Source organism: Hylobates moloch, unplaced genomic scaffold (genome assembly GCF_009828535.3).
Source record: "Hylobates moloch isolate HMO894 unplaced genomic scaffold, HMol_V3 SCAFFOLD_1, whole genome shotgun sequence".
In the NCBI taxonomy this organism is placed as follows: domain Eukaryota; kingdom Metazoa; phylum Chordata; class Mammalia; order Primates; family Hylobatidae; genus Hylobates; species Hylobates moloch.
The window spans coordinates 167,872,702-167,890,633 of NW_026652276.1; the positions used below are offsets into that span (position 1 = coordinate 167,872,702).

The 17,932-nt window shown below is 38.6% G+C and overlaps 1 protein-coding gene across 3 annotated transcripts in view; it reads left to right on the plus strand.

Moving 5' to 3' along the window:
* Positions 1 to 16,860, plus strand: part of FAM133B (family with sequence similarity 133 member B) — a 30,560-nt gene extending 13,700 nt beyond the window's left edge. The window contains exons 8-11 of one of the 3 annotated variants that reach the window (XR_009208804.1): positions 545 to 595; positions 2,658 to 2,844; positions 7,993 to 8,085; positions 11,848 to 11,899. Coding sequence is in view for 2 of the 3 variants with exons in the window: in XM_032761067.2 (XP_032616958.1) it covers positions 545 to 595; positions 7,993 to 8,085; positions 11,848 to 11,895; positions 15,545 to 15,631 (279 nt within the window). In the remaining variant the exon portion in view is untranslated. Of the gene's footprint in view, positions 1 to 544; positions 596 to 2,657; positions 2,845 to 7,992; positions 8,086 to 11,847; positions 11,900 to 15,544 lie in introns of those variants that run through there. The other 2 variants (XM_032761067.2, XM_058424594.1) reach the window with 2 other exon arrangements.
* Positions 16,861 to 17,932: the final 1,072 nt, after the last annotated feature.

Sequence of the window (17,932 nt, forward strand, 5' to 3'; positions counted from 1 at the left end):
CAGTCTCGTGATAATGATAGCTAACATTTATTGAGTGCCTGCTATCTGTTAGGCACAATTCTAAGCACTTAATTTATTAATTCATTTAATCTCAACAATTTTAGGAAGTAATTTGGTAATCCACTTTATGGATAAAGTGGATAAGGAAACTAGGCTTAGGAAGATTAATAGCTAGAACTCAAAGGATTCAAAAGCAGAAATTGTTGCCTCCTCAAATTAGAATACAACTCCAGTGCATGTGACCACCATAAGCAAACACAGGCAATGGCACGAAGTCCTATTTTAAAATAAGCTGTGTGGGTATTACAGACAATACTTATCATTTTAAGAGTAAATTTGGTATACAGCCAGATAAAGATGGCTGTTTGCTTACAAGCAAATGTATGCATAACATATATTTCTCTTAAATTTTCGGAATTATATACTGGGATTGGAGTAGCCTTTTTTCAATCATAGAGCAAATCACTTTTTGGGTATTTTTGTCCTTGTTCTATAATGCTGTGTCCTTAGCATTTAAAATTGATACATATATTTCTTTGTTTAGGATAGCTTAAAAAAGAAAAAGAAGTCAAAAGATGGAACTGAGAAAGAAAAGGTAACTATACTTTTACATTGCCTTAAGATAGTCTGTCATATAATACTTAATTGACTTAAATAACAATAATGTCTACCTCTTTTTAAGAGATGTATTTATTTTGTTTTTGTAATATTTTGTTTCAGTTTAAAGCAATTTTTAATTTGGATTCATTATTGAAGATAAAGGATCAAAAGAGTATTCTAGGCCAAGAGTTTGAATTTGTATAGATTAATGGATTATCTCAGATTAAAAATACAAAATAATGCAGATTAGCAGATTAAACATTTCCTTTGATTTCTTTTTTTCTTTTTCTTTCGAGATGGAGTCTCGCTTTGTCACCCAGGCTGGAGTACAGTGGTGCCATCTCAGCTCACTGCAACCTCTACCTCCTGGGTTCAAGCGATTCTCCTGCCTCAGCCTCCCTGTAGCTGGGACTACAGGTGTGTGTCATCACGCCCAGCTAATTTTTGTATTTTTAGTAGAGATGGTTTCGCCACGTTGGCCAGGCTGCTCTCAAAACCCTGACCTCAGGTGATGCGCCTGCCTCAGCCTCTCCGTGCCCAGCCTATTTCCTTTGATTTCTTAAATCATTTTGAAGAAGGCCCTTCTGATTAAAGAACATTAATTTCTCTTTCAAATTGAATATACCATAGATAAATATTGAAAAATCTTCTTACTATTGTAAATAGATGTTTTACCTTCATTTATAACTTATCTATATAGTTAAAGCAGAATTTATGCCTGCCTTAATTTCTGGTTTACATTTAAAATTGTTATTCTGGTTGTTAAAAATAAAGAAAAACCGAAAGAGGGCAGTAATAAAACTACAGACCAGTGTCACTATTTTTTACTCAGAATTTATGTATTTTTTTAATGATAGAAAATGAAACAAATTCAGTTTCAGTTTCATTTAATATGCCATGGTACACAATGGTATATACCATATACAATGGTATATTGTGTGCAGTTCACATAATATACCATTGAAATTTTAAAGCTAAAATTCAGTATTAGTTAATGTATTTACAGTGTTGTGCAACCACCATCTCACTCTCGTTTCAAAACTTTCATCAGCCCATAAAAACACTCCATATCCATTAAATAATCACCACCACTCCCTCATTCTCTGGTAACCTCTAATGGGCATTCTGACTATGGATTTGCCTATTCTGGATTTATCATATGAAAGCAGTCATACAATATGCGACCTTTTGTGTCTTTCAGCTAGCATAGTATTTTCAAATTTCATCCAAGTTGTAGCATGTATCAGTACTTTGGTTTTTTGTATGGCTAAATAATATTCCGTGTGTGTGTGTATGTGTGTGTGTGTGTGTGTGTGTGTGTGTGTGTGTGTGTGGCTGATTTCTCTATCCATTCATTTGTTGATGGACGTTTGGTTTTGTTTCTACCTTTTGGCTATTATAATGATGCTATGGACATGTATAAACACAAGTTTTTGTATGGATGCATGTTTTCATTTCTCTTGGGTATATGCCTAGGAGTGGTTTACATAACAATTTGCAAATAAAAGTTAATTTAAAATTTTTTTTGAATTAATTTTAAGAATTAACCAGCGTGATGGCACATGCCTGTAGTCCTAGCTACTTGGGAGACTGAGCCCACAAGGTCATGCCACTACACTTTACCCTGGGGGAGAGAGTGAGACCCTGCATCTAAATTAAAAAAAAAAAAAAAAATTTAAGACACTTAAAAAAGAAACTGTAATGACCAATTCCAAGAATTCAAGGATAATTTATTAATATAATTTGCCATATTAACTGATCAAGGAAAGAAACCATATGATTATTTCAGTAGTTGCCAGAAGGATGTGATGTAATTCAGCATTAATTCCTGATTTTCAGAATGATTATAAAATAAGTGGTTACCCTCATATTTAAAAAATATATATATATATGTGTGAAATTAAATCTGGTAACATAGAAACATGAAATATTAAAACTGAACTGCAATTTTTAAGTACTTAAAATATTACATAACAGAGTAATATATACACATATAATCAACAAATATTAATACATTTTACCAGCTAGAATTAATAAATGATTTACATTGGTTTCAGGTCTTGTTTTATGTAAAAAAAAAAAAAAAAGAAGAAGAAGAAAAAAGACTGGGCACAATGGCTCATGCTTATAATCTGAACACTTTGGGAGGCTGAGGCAGGAGGATCACTTAAGGCCAGGAGTTCGAGACCAGCCTGGACAATATAGTGAGATGCCATCTCTACCCAAAGAAAACAAATTAGCCAGGTGTGGTAGTCCTAGTTTCTCCTGAGACTGAAGTGGGAGGATCACTTAAGCCCAGAAATTGGAGGTTACAGTGAGTTATGATCATGCCAGTGCACTCCAGCTTGGATGACGGAGTAAGACCCCTATCTCTAAAAAAAAAAAAAAAAAAGTCCCCAAACTATCATTTCTTCCTTTGAGGTAGCTGATACTGAAACTAGTGTGTGTGTTTCCTATCCACATTTATATACTTTTATTATATTAGTATGTGTTCATAAATAACAGAATATTGTGTTTCTTTAGTTACACCTACTGGAATGGGAAGAATATTGTGTATTATCAAAATGTTATCATTGTGTTTCCTTCTGAAACTTGTTTCTTTTCATTCGGCATTACTATTGACATCTATCCTTATTGATACTTTCAAGCTTGTTTCTTTTGCTTATGGTATTCTACTAATTAATCCACCACAAATTATTTCTCCATTCTCCTTTTTATGAACATCTAGATTATTTTAATTTTTCAGTAATACAAACAGTGCTGCTGTGGATATTTCTTACCCATTTCTTCTTTTCCGCAGTTACTGTTTTTTTTTTTTTTCCCCGAGACGGAGTTTTGCTCTGTTGCCCAGGCTGGAGTGCAGTGGTGCAATCTCGGCTCACTGCAACCTCCACTTTAAAGCAATTCTCCTGCCTCAGCCTCCTGAATAGCTGGGATTACAGGCATGTGCCACCACGCCCAGCTACTTTTTTATATTTTCAGTAGAGACGGGGTTTCACCATGTTGGTCAGGCTGGTGTCGAACTCTTGACCTCATGGTCCGCCCGCCTCAGCCTCCCGAAGTGCTGGGATTACAGGCGTGAGCCACCGCACCCAACCAGTTTACTGTTAATTTTCTAAAGGATACTTTGGACTGTAATTTCTAAGTTCTAGGATGTGCATACACGTTTAACTTGTGAACATTTTGCTTGCCCAAGTGCTTGTTATTTTGCATTCTTGCTAGTGTATAAAAATACCCTTGTTTCACATACTTGTCAACCCAGAGAGACGTCATTATTACAAACGTAATGTATACAAATGGTTGAGCTTCTTCACTTGCTTATTAGCCATTCATATTTCATTTTCTTTGCATTGCTTTTCATAGTCTTTGCCCATTTTTCTGTTGGAAAGAAACAACATTTTCTGGTCCATGGCGTCTCTTTACTTTGTTTTTGTGTCTATTATAATCATAAAGGCTTTCATTTTAAGTCACATAATCATTGTTTTTAGCCCTTTTATTATTTAAAATTGTTCTGAAAGTGCTGATAATAAAATACTCAATTAGAAAATACAGTGGAAGAAAATATCCCATTTATAGTAGTAACCAAAATATCTATAGGAAAATTTTAAAGAAGTAAGCAGTACTTATTTGAAGAAAACTATACAAGTCTATTCAGAGACATATATGAAGACTGAATAAATGGAGAGTCATAACATGTTTCTGGGTATAGCTTGCCATACTGGATATTAAAACATTATAGGAATGTTTTAATTAACACAGTGCAGTACTAGTACAGGAATAGACAAAACAGTGGAACAGTGTAGAGTCCAGGTGAAAATTCGAGAATCCGTGGAATTGTAATAATATGATAAAGATGGCATTTCTTGGAACAAAATGACTAATCATTTGGAAAATATAAAGCTGGCCACTACATAAAGCCAAATACATCCTAGACAGCTCAGAGGTTTAAATGTATGAAAATGCAACTAGAGAAAGGGTGAATATTACAATACTGGGGTGGGGAAGGCTTATGCCTCAAAACTCAGAAACTTTTGACCATATATTTCAAATTCTGAATGGCAAAAACTGATTACAAAAATTAAACTGTGAACAAAGTTTAAATACAATGAACAGACTAAGAAAAACTTCTAAGAATATATAACACAAAAAATTAATGAGCCGGGCGCGGTGGCTCACGCTTGTAATCCCAGCACTTTGGGAGGCCGAGGCGGGCGGATCACGAGGTCAGGAGATGGAGACCACGGTGAAACCCCGTCTCTACTAAAAATACAAAAAATTAGCCGGGCGTGGTGGCGGGCGCCTGTAGTCCCAGCTACTCGGAGAGGCTGAGGCAGGAGAATGGCGTGAACCCGGGAGGCGGAGATTGCAGTGAGCCGAGATTGTGCCACTGCACTCCAGCCTGGGCGACAGAGCGAGACTCCATCTCAAAAAAAAAAAAAAAAAATTAATGATCATTAATAAGGAAAAAAGAATACCACACATACACAGACAAATTGGCAAATATACATAAATATAAAAGAAAACACAAACTGTATTCTCTGATACGATTGATAAAGAGCCTGAGAGGGAGGCTTCTTAGTAAAGTGTGATTCATAAATGGGTGACAGACAATTTTGGACACGGTGGGAAAAAAAGATTATCATTTGTGTGAAGACTACGTTGGTCTTTGATTTAGTCATCGTTATTAAAGAGTTTGCACTCACGTACACTTCATTCTATTTCAACTTTGTTTTTAATAGCAAAGAATCCATATTCTTGTCCTCCAGAAGGAGATAGGTTAAGTAAATTCTGACATTTCAGTGAATGTTAAATGTAGCCATAAATGACGTAGTTGGCATGGAAAGATACTATTGGGTGAGAAGAGCAGGTTCCAGACGGCAAGTATTTATGTAATATTGTAAGCATACACGTAGAAAGATGTTTCCAAAAATCTTAATGGTGTTTAATCTCTGGTAGTGGGATTTGAGTCCATTTTCTTACAATTAACATTTAACATTTCAGCCAAAATAACAATGCTGTTTGCAGAAACAAAAGGAAGTCTCCTATAATCTAGCCCATAGAGAGATCATCACTGGTAGTTTATTTTCTGCATTTTTGTTTGTCTTCAAAATTAGACTCTTGCTATATAAAAAGTTACACATCCTGAATTTTTATGTAAGATTAGGTGGTAAACATTTTTTCCATTGGGTAGTTTTGTTTTTGTTATGAACTACTTCAGATATACAGAACAGTTCTATGAAAAATAATAAAATGATAACCAGCATATCCACTATGCAGCTCGAATAAATCTTAACATTTTATTATACTTGCTTTGGGTGTTGTCATAATTTTTTGATTTCTTCAAATATATATTTAAGCCCCTAAGCACTACTCCCAATCTCAGTCCCCTCTCCTTCTCCAGAGTTACTCACTTTTTCAACATTAAAAATACTTAGAGGTGAAGATTTTTTTAGCCTGCCTGCCTGCCTGCCTGCCTGCCTGCCTGCCTGCCTTCCTTCCTTCCTTCCTTCCTCCCTTCCTTCCTCCCGTTCCGTCCGTTCCTTCCCTTCCCTTCCCGTCCGTTCCTTTCCTTTTCTTCCCTCTGTGGCCCAGGCTGGAGTACACTCGGCTCGCTGCAGACTCCCTGCCTCCGGCTCCCGTGATGCTCCTGCCCTGGCCTGCCGGCTGCCTGAGATTGCTGGCACGCGCCACCACCCCTCCCTCGTTTTTGTCCTTTGGCTGGAGGCGTGGTTTCGCCATGTCGGCCTGCCTGGTCTACAGCTCCTGACCTCCAGTGGTCTGCCCGCCTCGGCCTCCCGAGGTGCTGGGACTGCAGATGGAGGCTCGCTCACTCGGTGCTCGGTGTTGCCCGGGCTGGAGTGCGGTGGCGTGGTCTTGGCTCGCTGCAGCCTCCGCCTCCCACTTGGCCTCCCAGGGTGCTGGGATTGCAGCCTCTGCCCGGCCACCCCGTCTGGGAAGTGAGGAGCGCCTCTGCCCGGCCGCCCCGTCTGGGAAGAAGTGAGGAGCGCCTCTGCCCGGCCGCCCCGTCTGGGAAGAAGTGAGGAGCGCCTCTGCCCGGCCGCCCCGTCTGGGAAGTGAGGAGCGCCTCTGCCCGGCCACCCATTGTCTGGGATGTGAAGAGCACCTCTGCCCGGCCGCCCCGTCCGGGAAGTGAGGAGCCCCTCTGCCCGTCCGCCACCCCGTCTAGGAAGTGAGGAGCGTCTCTGCCCGGCCACCCCGTCTGGGAAGAAGTGAGGAGTGCCTCTGCCTGGCCGCCCCGTCTGGGAAGAAGTGAGGAGTGCCTCTACCCGGCTGCCCTGTCTGGGAAATGAGGAACGCCTCTGCCCGGCCGCCCCGTCTGGGAAGTGAGGAGCGTCTCTGCCTGGCCACCCCGTCTGGGAAGTGAGGAGCACCTCTGCCTGGCCGCCCTGTCTGGGATGTCTACCACAGAGGCCAGAAGCAATGTGGGGGCTGGACATGGTGGCTCACGCCTGTAGTCCCAGTACTCTGGGAGGCCGAGGCGGGTTGATCACTTGAGGCTAGGAGTTCGAGACCAGCCTGGCCAACATGGCGAAACATGTGAAAAATACAACTGACAAACCAACCAACCAACCAAGCGACAACAAAACAGGTCTACCCTGGAGTCATACTCTAATTTTTTCTATTTTCCTCCCTTTCTGATCGTTTATCCCACTTTCTTTTTCATCCTCTTCCTTCTCCTTCTTCTTTGTCAAATAGAGGATTGAGTTATTATCATTGATCCATACAAAGTCCCTCTCTCATTTATTTTCTTTAATTCCCACCCCCCATTTCTATTCCCCGCCTTCCCATGCGCAACCTTCCTAATATGTTTGATATGCATCTTTTTGTTTGTATGTACTTTTAGAAAATGTTTATTGTGTGCAAAAAAAAAAATTAAAAATAAAAAAAAATGACCAGAAAAAAAAAAGATTTTTTTAAACACATATTTACATTTAACACTTTAAATGCACTAAAGGAATTACCACGTAGAGATTCTTTTAGATCGTTGCAAATAATTACCCGTTTATTTTCTTTTCTGCAGTACTAGGCCTGTGTAATCCAATCTTGGGTAGAAACAAAAGAATTAGAATACAAAGGAACCAAATCTTACATCATCTGCATGTTTCATATGACTGAAGTCTATTCTGTATAAAGAAAATAAGGTGGATATTACATCTAAATGGATATGTAGTTATTTCTTTTCAATTTATTTAATATTGCTTTAGCGGAATTAAAGACTTAAATCCTGGTAAATGTTACAATTTTTAGACATTCTAAAATAAAAATGGGTAATCGTAATAATTAGAAGAATTAAATAGAACTTAGAAACATAAAATGTGTGTGACAAAGTAGATCTTTTTGAGTCAAGATAAATGTATTTATTTTTCATAGGATATTAAAGGACTCAGCAAAAAGAGAAAGATGTATTCTGAAGATAAACCTTTATCATCTGAGTCCTTGTCAGAATCAGAGTATATTGAGGAGGTAAGTATATGATCAAATCCATTTTCTCTATTTTAAAATGCTCAGTTATTGATTTAATAAATATGACTTAGAAAAAGAAATACTTCATATTTAATTTATTCACCTTTCTAGAAAGAAAAAAAATGAAAGTTATTTTATGTCAGAATGAGTTTTCTTTTTTCCAGAAGATAATTATCTATTATTTTTTATAATTAACCATATTTCCACATACCTTTCCAATCTGAGATATTTTTAGTCTTCTAATATTTCCTTTTTATTGTGCTACCATTCTTATTACATGAAAGAAGCTGTGTAACATACAGCATGTTGAAACCCAACATTCTCTTACATTGTTAAAATAGAACATTGCATCTACTGTCTCAGTTTAGTTGATATTATTTAGCTGTGTTTTGAGCTACTTTTCAGGGAGTAGAAAGGTGATGAAGTGGAGAAGAAATGTTGGCAGGAAACATCATATTACTTTGTTGTGAGAACTAAATGAGATGATAAATTACTCAAGGCATTGCATCATACCTGAGACAGAGTAAATGGTAGCTAAAGTTTGCATAATTCTTGGTGTTACAGTAAAATCTAAGCCAAGTTTGCCCTAGAATCATTTATTTTTAAAACTGTAGCTTTCTTTGGCGATCAACATATTTAACCCCCAATAGTATAATCTTTTCAGTTGAGGATCTTACCCTTGCTTACAAGGGGTGGTAGCAGATTGCAACAAGAGCTGGTTTTCATGATTCCTTAATCATTTCTGTATTAGCCTCCTCCTGTATCAGTCCTGCCCCGCTCTATCTCTGTCTACTATATTCCTCATCTCCCCATTCCCTGCGTCTTGCATTTTTGTTTGTTTGTGCCTCCTTTCTGATTTCATTATTCTTGGTCTGCAACAGTGGCACTCAGTCCTGTAAGACCTATTGCCCCCATTTTATAGCAGTCTTGTAATTGCTCCTGAAATGAAAGCTAATGCTGAGGCAAGAAGGTTGCTTGAGCCCTGGAGTTTGAGGCTGCAGTGCACTCTGATCCCACCTGTGAATAGCCACTGCACTATAGCCCAGGCGACATAGCAAGACCCCATCTCTAAAAAAATAATAATGATAATGTGCAATTTTATGAAATTGTATTTCAGTGTAAATGCCTGAATGTGATTAACACCAGGCCAGGCGCACTGGCTCGTGCTTATAATCCCAGCACTTTGGGAGGCTGAGGCGGGTGGATCACCTGAGATCAGGAGTTCCAGACCAGCCTGGCCAACATGGTGAAACTCCATCTCTGCTTAAAAAAAAAAAAAAAAAAAAATTAGCCAGGCGCGGTGGCAGGTACCTGTAATCCCAGCTACTTGGGAGGCTGAGGCAGGAGAATCACTTGAACCTGGGAGGCGGAGGTTGTAGTGAGCCAAGATTGCACCATCACACTCCAGCCTGGGCAACAAGAGCGAAACTCCATCTCAATCAGTCAGTCAATGCGATAACACCAGAAGACATACAATCTTAAGAAAAAACAAAATGCAGGCTCTAGCAGGTGTATATTACATATGCCCTTCAAAGACCATACAGTGGCATTACAATATATCTTAAAATCCTGCACAAGAGGCTTGATGCAGTGACTCAGCCTCTTGTGGCACCTGTAATCTCAGCAATTTGGGAGGCTGTGGCAGGAGAATCAGTTCAGACCAGGAGTTACGACCAGCTTGGGCAACATAGCAAAACCCTATCTCTTTAAAAAAAAAAAAAAAAAAAATTTTTTTTACTTTTTAAAATTTAGTTTCTGGGCCAGGTGTGGTGGCTCACACCTGTATCCCAGCACTTTGGGAGGCCAAGGCAGATGGATCACCTGAGGTCAGGAGTTAAAGACCAGCCTGGCCAACATGGCAAAACCTTGTCTCTACTAAAAATACAAAAATTAGCCAGACATGGTGGCACAGACCCGTAATCCCAGCTGCTCAGGAGGCTGAGGCAGGAGAATTGCTTGAACCAGCAGAGTGGAGGCTGCAGTGAGCCAAGATCACACCACTGCATTCCATCCTGGGCAACAGAGCGAGACTTTGTCAAAAAAAAAAAAAAAAAAATTTAGTTTCTGTATTGTAAACAGATTCATCACATGAATGTTTAGCAGGCTATTCAGAAGTCGTGGAGGATGTACAGGGCTGTTGAGGACATGGCGTGACAGCATCCCTCATCTCTGCCTGGCTAAATATAGATGTAGTACATCTACTGTCACCCTTAGTCATTGTAATAACAAGAATAACAATAAAAATATTGTTTCCTAGGTGCTCGGTAAAGAGAGCTAGTGAGTTAGTGATCTCTGTTGTGAGCTTGTGGTCTCTAATGCTTATGTGTTGTATTTTTTTTTTAGTCCTTATGCTTCCTTTTATTGTTAATTGCATTTTTATGTATTTGTCAAGTATTTAATATTGTAGTCAGTTAGCAGAACCACACAATTCAACATTAGGCAAATTTATAAATATTGTTTTGTATGTAATGTATTAGTATTGTATTATGTTTGTCTGCTATATGGTAGCAAGTTTAATATGAAATATCTTACATTTGAACTTAACATGTAATATGAAAGTTTATGAAAGCTTTGGCAACTTTCAGCTTATTTATTCTTATTTTTCTAGAGACAGGTTCTTGCTGTATCGCCCAGGCTGGAGGGCAACGGTGCAGTCATAGATCACTGCAGCCTGGAACTCCTGGGCTCAAGTGATTTTCCATCTCACCCTCCCAAGTAGCTAGGACTACAGTCACATGCCACCACACCCCACTAATTTTTAACAAAAATTTTTTTGTAGAGGTGAAGTCTTAACTAGGTTACCCAGGCTGGTCTTGAACTCCTGGCCTCAAGCAGTTCTCCCACCTTGGCCTATCAAAGCGCTGGGATCACAGGCACAAACCACTGCTCCCGGCCTCAGTTTAATTTAAATCCAGTGTACCATACTCAAAAAGATTGAAATAAATTGTAAATGGGATGATAATTCTTACTTAGAATTTTAACCTATTGGCTTATACTAACTACACTGAATATAGAGCTACCATTTGTTGAGCACCATAGAGTGAGAGAAATACCTGCTGTATTTTAGGCACTTCCCCTTGAGGGTGGATATTATCTCCATTTTACAGATGTTGAGAGTAAGATAGGATTCAGACCTTGGAATCTATCTCATTTCAGAGCTGATGTTTTGTTTGCCTGTTTTGAGACAAGGTCTCCGTCTGTCACCCAGGCTGGAGTGCAGTGGCGCAAACAGGGCTCACTGCAGCCTCAACCTCCTAGGCTCAAGTGATCCTCCCAACTCAACCTTCCAATTAGCTGGGACTACAGGCACATGCCACTGTGCCCAGCTATTTTTTCTTTTTCTTTTTTTTTTCTTGGTAGAGATAGGGGGCTCTCCCTATGTTGCTCAGGCTGGCTTTGAATTCCTGGGCTCAAGCAAGCCTCCTGCCTTGGCCTCCCAAAGTGCTGAGATTACAGGCAAGAGCCACCGCACTCGGCCTAAAGCTGATGTTTTTTTTCCACTGTACCACATTTTTTTAGGTGCTGAAAGGGAATATAAGAGAAGCTGTCTAGAGATTTTACATCTTAATTGTCCTTCCTTTATGTTTCTTATTGAAACCTCATTGAGATATAACAGGAGTTATTTTAAATGTCGTCCTGTGATTGTCAAAATGTTTTTTACATTTAAATTTTGAAGATGCAAGATAGAGAATTAAAGAAAAATGCCTTGAGTACCAATTACATGTTTGTCTTCTGTTCTCCACAAAAATTTAAACTTTCTAGGTACGAGCAAAAAAGAAGAAAAGCAGTGAAGAACGAGAAAAAGCAACAGCAAGTATCTCTTAACGTTTTTACAAACAATAGCATAGGTGTTTTGGTTTAATATAAAATGAGTCATGGTAAAGCTTGATTGGATTTACTTGGACCAAATAAATGTTTGTTGGGAAAGGTGTGGTGTGTTCAGCAGCTTCACTTAATGGGTGGGAGAAAGTAAAAATGGTTCAGGAAAAATAAAAAATACTCTGGTAGCAAGCATGTCCTGTTTCCATTTCAGTATTTTACTGTTAGAAATATAAGCTTAGGGCTGGGTGCTGTGGCTCACGCCTGTAATCCCAGCACTTTGGGAGGCCGAGGCAGGTGGATCACGAGGTCAGGAGATCGAGACCATCCTGGCTAACACGGTGAAGCCCCATCTCTACTAAAAATACAAAAAATTAGCTGGGCGTGGTGGCAGGTGCCTGTAGTCCCAGCTACTCAGGAGGCTGAGGCAGGAGAATGGCGTGAACCCGGGAGGCAGAGCTTGCAGTGAGCCGAGATTGTGCCACTGCACACCAGCCTGGGCGACAGAGTGAGACTCCGTCTCAAAAAAAAAAGAAATATAAGCTCAGGCGGGGCACGGTGGCTCACACCTGTAATCCCAGCACTTTGGGAGGCCGAGATGGGTGGATCACAAGGTCAGGAGTTTAAGACCAGCCTGTCCAGCATGGTGAAACCCCGTCTCTACTTAAAAAAAAAAAAAAATACAAAAATTAGCCAGGCATGGTGGCGGGTGCCTGTAATCCAGCTACTCGGGAGGCTGAGGCAGGAGAATCGCTTGAACCCGGGCCGCAGAGGTTGCAGTGAGCTGAGATTGCCCCACTGCACTCCAGCCTCGGCAACAGAGCAAAACTCCGTCTCAAAAAAAAAAAAAAAAAAAAGTGTTATAAGCTCAAATTTCTGTTTGACTTCTTTAAGCTACAATATGAAATATGAGAGACCAAAGTATGGTGATTTCCGTTATCTTTGATAATAGTTACTTCCAAATCAGCCAAATCTGGTAATAACAGAAAAAGCCTCTCCAAGCACTAGCTGCAATGAAAAAATAAGAATACGACAACATAAATGACTCATTAATAAAGATTCTTTTGATAGCTTTTAAAGCCAAACTCTGCTATTAATGCAAATTGAGAAGAAAAGAGAAAGAAGAGGTGAATTAAGGAAAATAGAAGTAGTATCCAAGCAAGAAGCAGATCAACCAAGAGAAAATGGTTAACAGAGATTACTTTCAAAGAGTAATGCAAACAATATCAGCAAAGTAATTTAGGGGTCCTCAGTATAAATGTGAGCTATGACCTTTGAAGGCATTTTCTTAGGGAAAAGTGAAAGAAAAATGAAAACATCATGATTTGTAGGTTTGAGTAACCCCTTCCCAGAATTTCCCTGACTCTTAAAATGAGGTACCTTCTCTGATAGGAAGGCTCCCCAGTAATGATTCAGAAATAACATTTTATGTGCTCCAAGCCTACGATGACAAATAAGTTTTGTTTGTTTGTTTGTTTGTTTTTCTGAATGTGAAAGTAGTTTGGGTGAAGATAGCTTTGGTCTGTGGTTCGGATTAATTAATTAAGACATAACCAAATAAGTATTTGCATACTTTCACTGTTTCATGCTTTCAGCTAGTGTGTATGTATGAAGCATCTCTATGCGGGCACTTTTCTAAGTCTTAAGAGTATAGTAGAGTACAAGATAGAAGAATATGATAAGTGAGAGAGATACTGTGGGGATGGGCTCATGAAATCCCTGCTGAGGAAGTGAAATTAAGCTGAAATCTGATTTACAAGAAAGAGCCAACCATGTGAAGATCAAAGGAAAGAATATCCTAGGCAGAGGGAAGAGCTCTTAGAGACCTATAGTGAGAATAAGCTTGATATATTTGAGGAACTAAGAGAAGGTAAGTGGCTTAATGCCTGGTGGGGAAAGAGAAATGCCATACAGTGAGGGTAGGAAGTAAGCAGAGGCTTACTTACGTTACACAGCAGAGTGTGTTTTCATCAGAATGTTGTAAGCTGTTCTGAGGGTTTTAAACAAAGAGGTGACCTAAATATTTTACATTTTGTAAATGCTTTGGTACAGGAGATAAGTGGGCACAAGTGAGGAATGGTGTTTGTGCAGCAGTGATAGTAATAGAGTTGGACTGGCAAGGATGGATTTGAGATACATTTTGGACTTAGATGGTAAGACTTGCTTGGTGCTTTGAATGTGGACATTAGAGTTAAAGCAAAGAGCAGAATCAAAGATAGCTTAGATTCTTTGACCTAAGCAAAATGACAGATAAGTAGTGCCAGTTACTAAGATGGCTGAGGATTTGGAGAGAAAAATGAAGCATTTTTTTGTGGTAATTTCAGATATGCCTACGAGACATCCCAGGTAGAGCTGTTAACGAGGCACTTACAATCCTGAGGTCAAAGTGTAGGACTGCATATAAAGATTTGGCCATCATTGGTTTTAAGTGGAATGTAAAGCATGTGACTGGGAGAGTATGTGGTAAACAATGGAAGGAAGCCCCAGAAAAGCCAGCCAGAGGAAGAAGAGCCAGCAAAGGAAATTAAGAGGTCTTTGTGGTAGAAGAAAACCAGCAGAGAGGTGTCATGGAAGCTAAGAAGAAAATGATTTTTAGAAGAGAGTGCTCAGCTGTCCTTTTATGAAAAAGCAACCTATACCCAAAACTTAGTTTTAAAAGCCCAAATTACAAGATTTTGGACTCTGTAATGTTCCCTATGTACTTCAAACATGTAGTGAGAAAAGAATGATGAAAATTAGCTTAGTGCCACAGAGTGACAGAGGCCTTTGAGAGAGGGGAGAGAGTAGATAGTGTTGATAGATAGGAAATGGATAGGAAGCTCTCCTGTTACCATCCTTATAGGTCTCTTCTCCTTTCTTGCTTTTCATTTTCTTCTCTTGAATATCAATACACTAGCAGCAGTCTCTCATTTGGTACTACCTTTCCAAGTATCTATGTTTCTGAAAGTTCTGCCTTCTATAACAGAAATAGGAGAGTCAGACTTCAGCAAAACTCCAGCTCCCTTCAATCCACTCATAGTTTAACTACTTTTACCAGGCTTTAGTGGCATTTTCTTCTAAAAATCAGACATCTGTTTTGCTTAACAAAATAGACTTTTTAACTATACATTGATACTTTGTACTAATTAGTTGATTTTAATTTAATAATTTAATTTAATAATTAATGACAACTTCAAGTAGTGCTGCCAGTCTGAGCAGTACACAATACCTGTGTACCTGTTTACTTAAAACTGGCAAATTTAATATCTCTGTTCTGTCTGAAAACTATTTTACAAAAACAATTATGTTTTTCTGTGGTTATCCATTCCAGTAACTATAACTTTAGAAGTTATGTAGCATGAAATATAGTGATTGGTAGCATGATTCAGTTGAATTTATTTCCTACAGGAAATTTTGTTAGAAGTTATGTTAATGTGCTGATGACTTAAGATTTTCTCCCTATCTTTTTGAAAATCAACAAGAACTGTTCTAGTCCTTATATGATACTGGTTGTTGAGACTTTTCGAGGAATGTATTGAGTAGTTTTCTTGGTTGTGTGGATTGTTTGGAATTATGTAGTAGCTTAGAAGAAGCATGGCAAAGATGCTTTTAATTTGCATATTTTTATATAGTAATGTCTAACATGGAATTATCTTTACAGGAAAAAACAAAAAAGAAAAAGAAGCATAAGAAACACAGTAAGAAGAAGAAAAAGAAGGCTGCTAGTTCAAGTCCTGACTCACCATAACATTAAGAAAAATCAGGATTCCCTTATAAAGAAAGTGCAATGTCTGAGCAAATTTCAACTGTGAAAACTACAACATATTTACTAAAATGCATGAATTTTCTTGTTTTTAGAATTATTCCTGGACTATTCAGTAGCCACTCAGATGCCACTGTGTGAAAGGGCCATAAATGTTGCCTGCCGCTTGAACATCTATTTTTTTCTCTTCCAGTGCTTGATAACTCTGGGAGATAATACACTGCAGTTGTACTAGTGGTTAAGATATTTGGGAATAAAATTAATACTTTTCACTAGACGTGTCTAAGGATAACCAACAGAAATTGAATCTGGATACATCTTTAAGATGTAATCAGAAATGACCAGATGACTAGTTAAAATTTTTGAAGGAAGGATTACATTAATATTTCAAAACCCTTACTCTGTAGATAAGTGTATTTTAATTTTTTCCCCTCGTATACTTTTATTTACCTGGGGAAGGAGCTTTTAGGGTTGGGGGGGGTGGTTTGCTATCTCTTTAGCTAGCAGAATAGTGTGCCTTTGATCCTCACACATCCTGTATTATGGACACAGTAGCCATGCTTCATGGGGAGGTCAGAGCTGGCTACCAGCAGTCATGCCCTTTACTGAGCTTAGTGTTATCCTTGAATGCTGTCATATGCTGCTTTGAGTGAACCAGAGAAACAGTCATTTGCAGCATGAGAAAGCCCCAAAAGCTCTGGGATTTACCTCCACTTCAGTAATAATATTTTTTAGCATTAGAATGTGTTATGTCATTTGAATTAATTTTGACTACACTTTGGCTTGGGAGAGGAATTATTTTAAATAGACACTGGTACTTTTTGAACTTGATAGCTAAAGATTCTAAAATGCATGTTTTATACTAAGTTTAACCAGTCAGGAAAATTTTATGTAACCAGTGATAGTTTATTTTTTTGTATGAATTTTGTTTAGGCTGCAATGTTTAGCTTTTGCTAACTCCTCACTCTTGCTGTCTTAAGTTCATTACTAGGTTTAATGGCCTACTTGCCAAGATATTTAGCATGTAAAAAGCAGGGTTTTGATTAAAAAAAAAAAAACGGCTTCATATTGAAGCTGAGACTTACAATAACAAGTTGAGTGGCAAGCCTGGTATGCTGTGTCTTATTGCCAGAATCTTAGTAAATGTAATGTTTTAAAAGTTTGTTGTCTTTGTATATTAATAACAAATTATGACAAGTTAAGTTTAAATAAGAGTTACATTATTGCTCTCCCTGTGTCATATTTTACTAAGATTTTGTGCCTCATGTCTACTGCTGAATTGTTTACTAGGAATGTTAAAAGGAATTGATAATTCATTTTCATTTTACATTTTTATATAATCAGGTAACATGACATACAACTTGATGTACAATTTTGCCTGTTACAAAGGGTGTGCTAATTATAGTGGTATATGCACGGAACATGTTGGCATGACAACAGGCTGAATAAATAGCTATTTTACTTAAAAATAGCTGTGTTCTTATCAGCTCCCTTTGGACTGCAAGTAAACTTACAAAGATAAACACTCCTAGATGTTAAGCTGGAAATAGATAAGACATATCCCTACATTTTTAGCTGTTAAAAAAACACATATCTTGGTTTCTTTAAATTTTATACTCAAAGCTGCATACTATTTCCTAATAAAAGATACCTGTATGCTTTTGAATACACAGAAAATTTAAGGGATGTTTTGCATCCAAAAGGAAGTTTCCTAGAATTGTTGTTCATGAAAATGCCAGAAGATAAGTTGATCAGATCACATGGTCATGACTTTTGTTATGACACAGAAGTGCAGGTTTACAGACTAGTCCAGTAGGTATATAAAGATTGTATTCCACTAGAAGCAACTGTTCATTTTATTAGACGGGGAAGAAGGTGATTTGGTGAAAAACTATATTCTTTCCAGAATGTGTTAACTGTCTGGGCAACACTTTTTTCTAGTCCTCTGTTGGTAGCCTTAACAGCCTCCTAACAAAGTATGGAAAGACAAGGGCCGGGCGCGGTGGCTCACACTTGTAATCCCAGCACTTTGGGAGGCCGAGGTGGGCGGATCACGAGGTCAGGAGATTGAGACCACGGTGAAACCCCGTCTCTAATTTAAAAAGTACAAAAAAATTAGCCGGGCGTGGTGGCGGGCGCATGTAGTCCCAGCTACTCAGAGAGGCTGAGGCAGGAGAATGACGTGAACCCAGGAGGCGGAGCTTGCAGTGAGCAGAGATTGCGCCACTGCACTCCAGCCTGGGCGACAGAGCAAGACTCTGTCTCAAAAAAAAAAAAAAAAGAAAA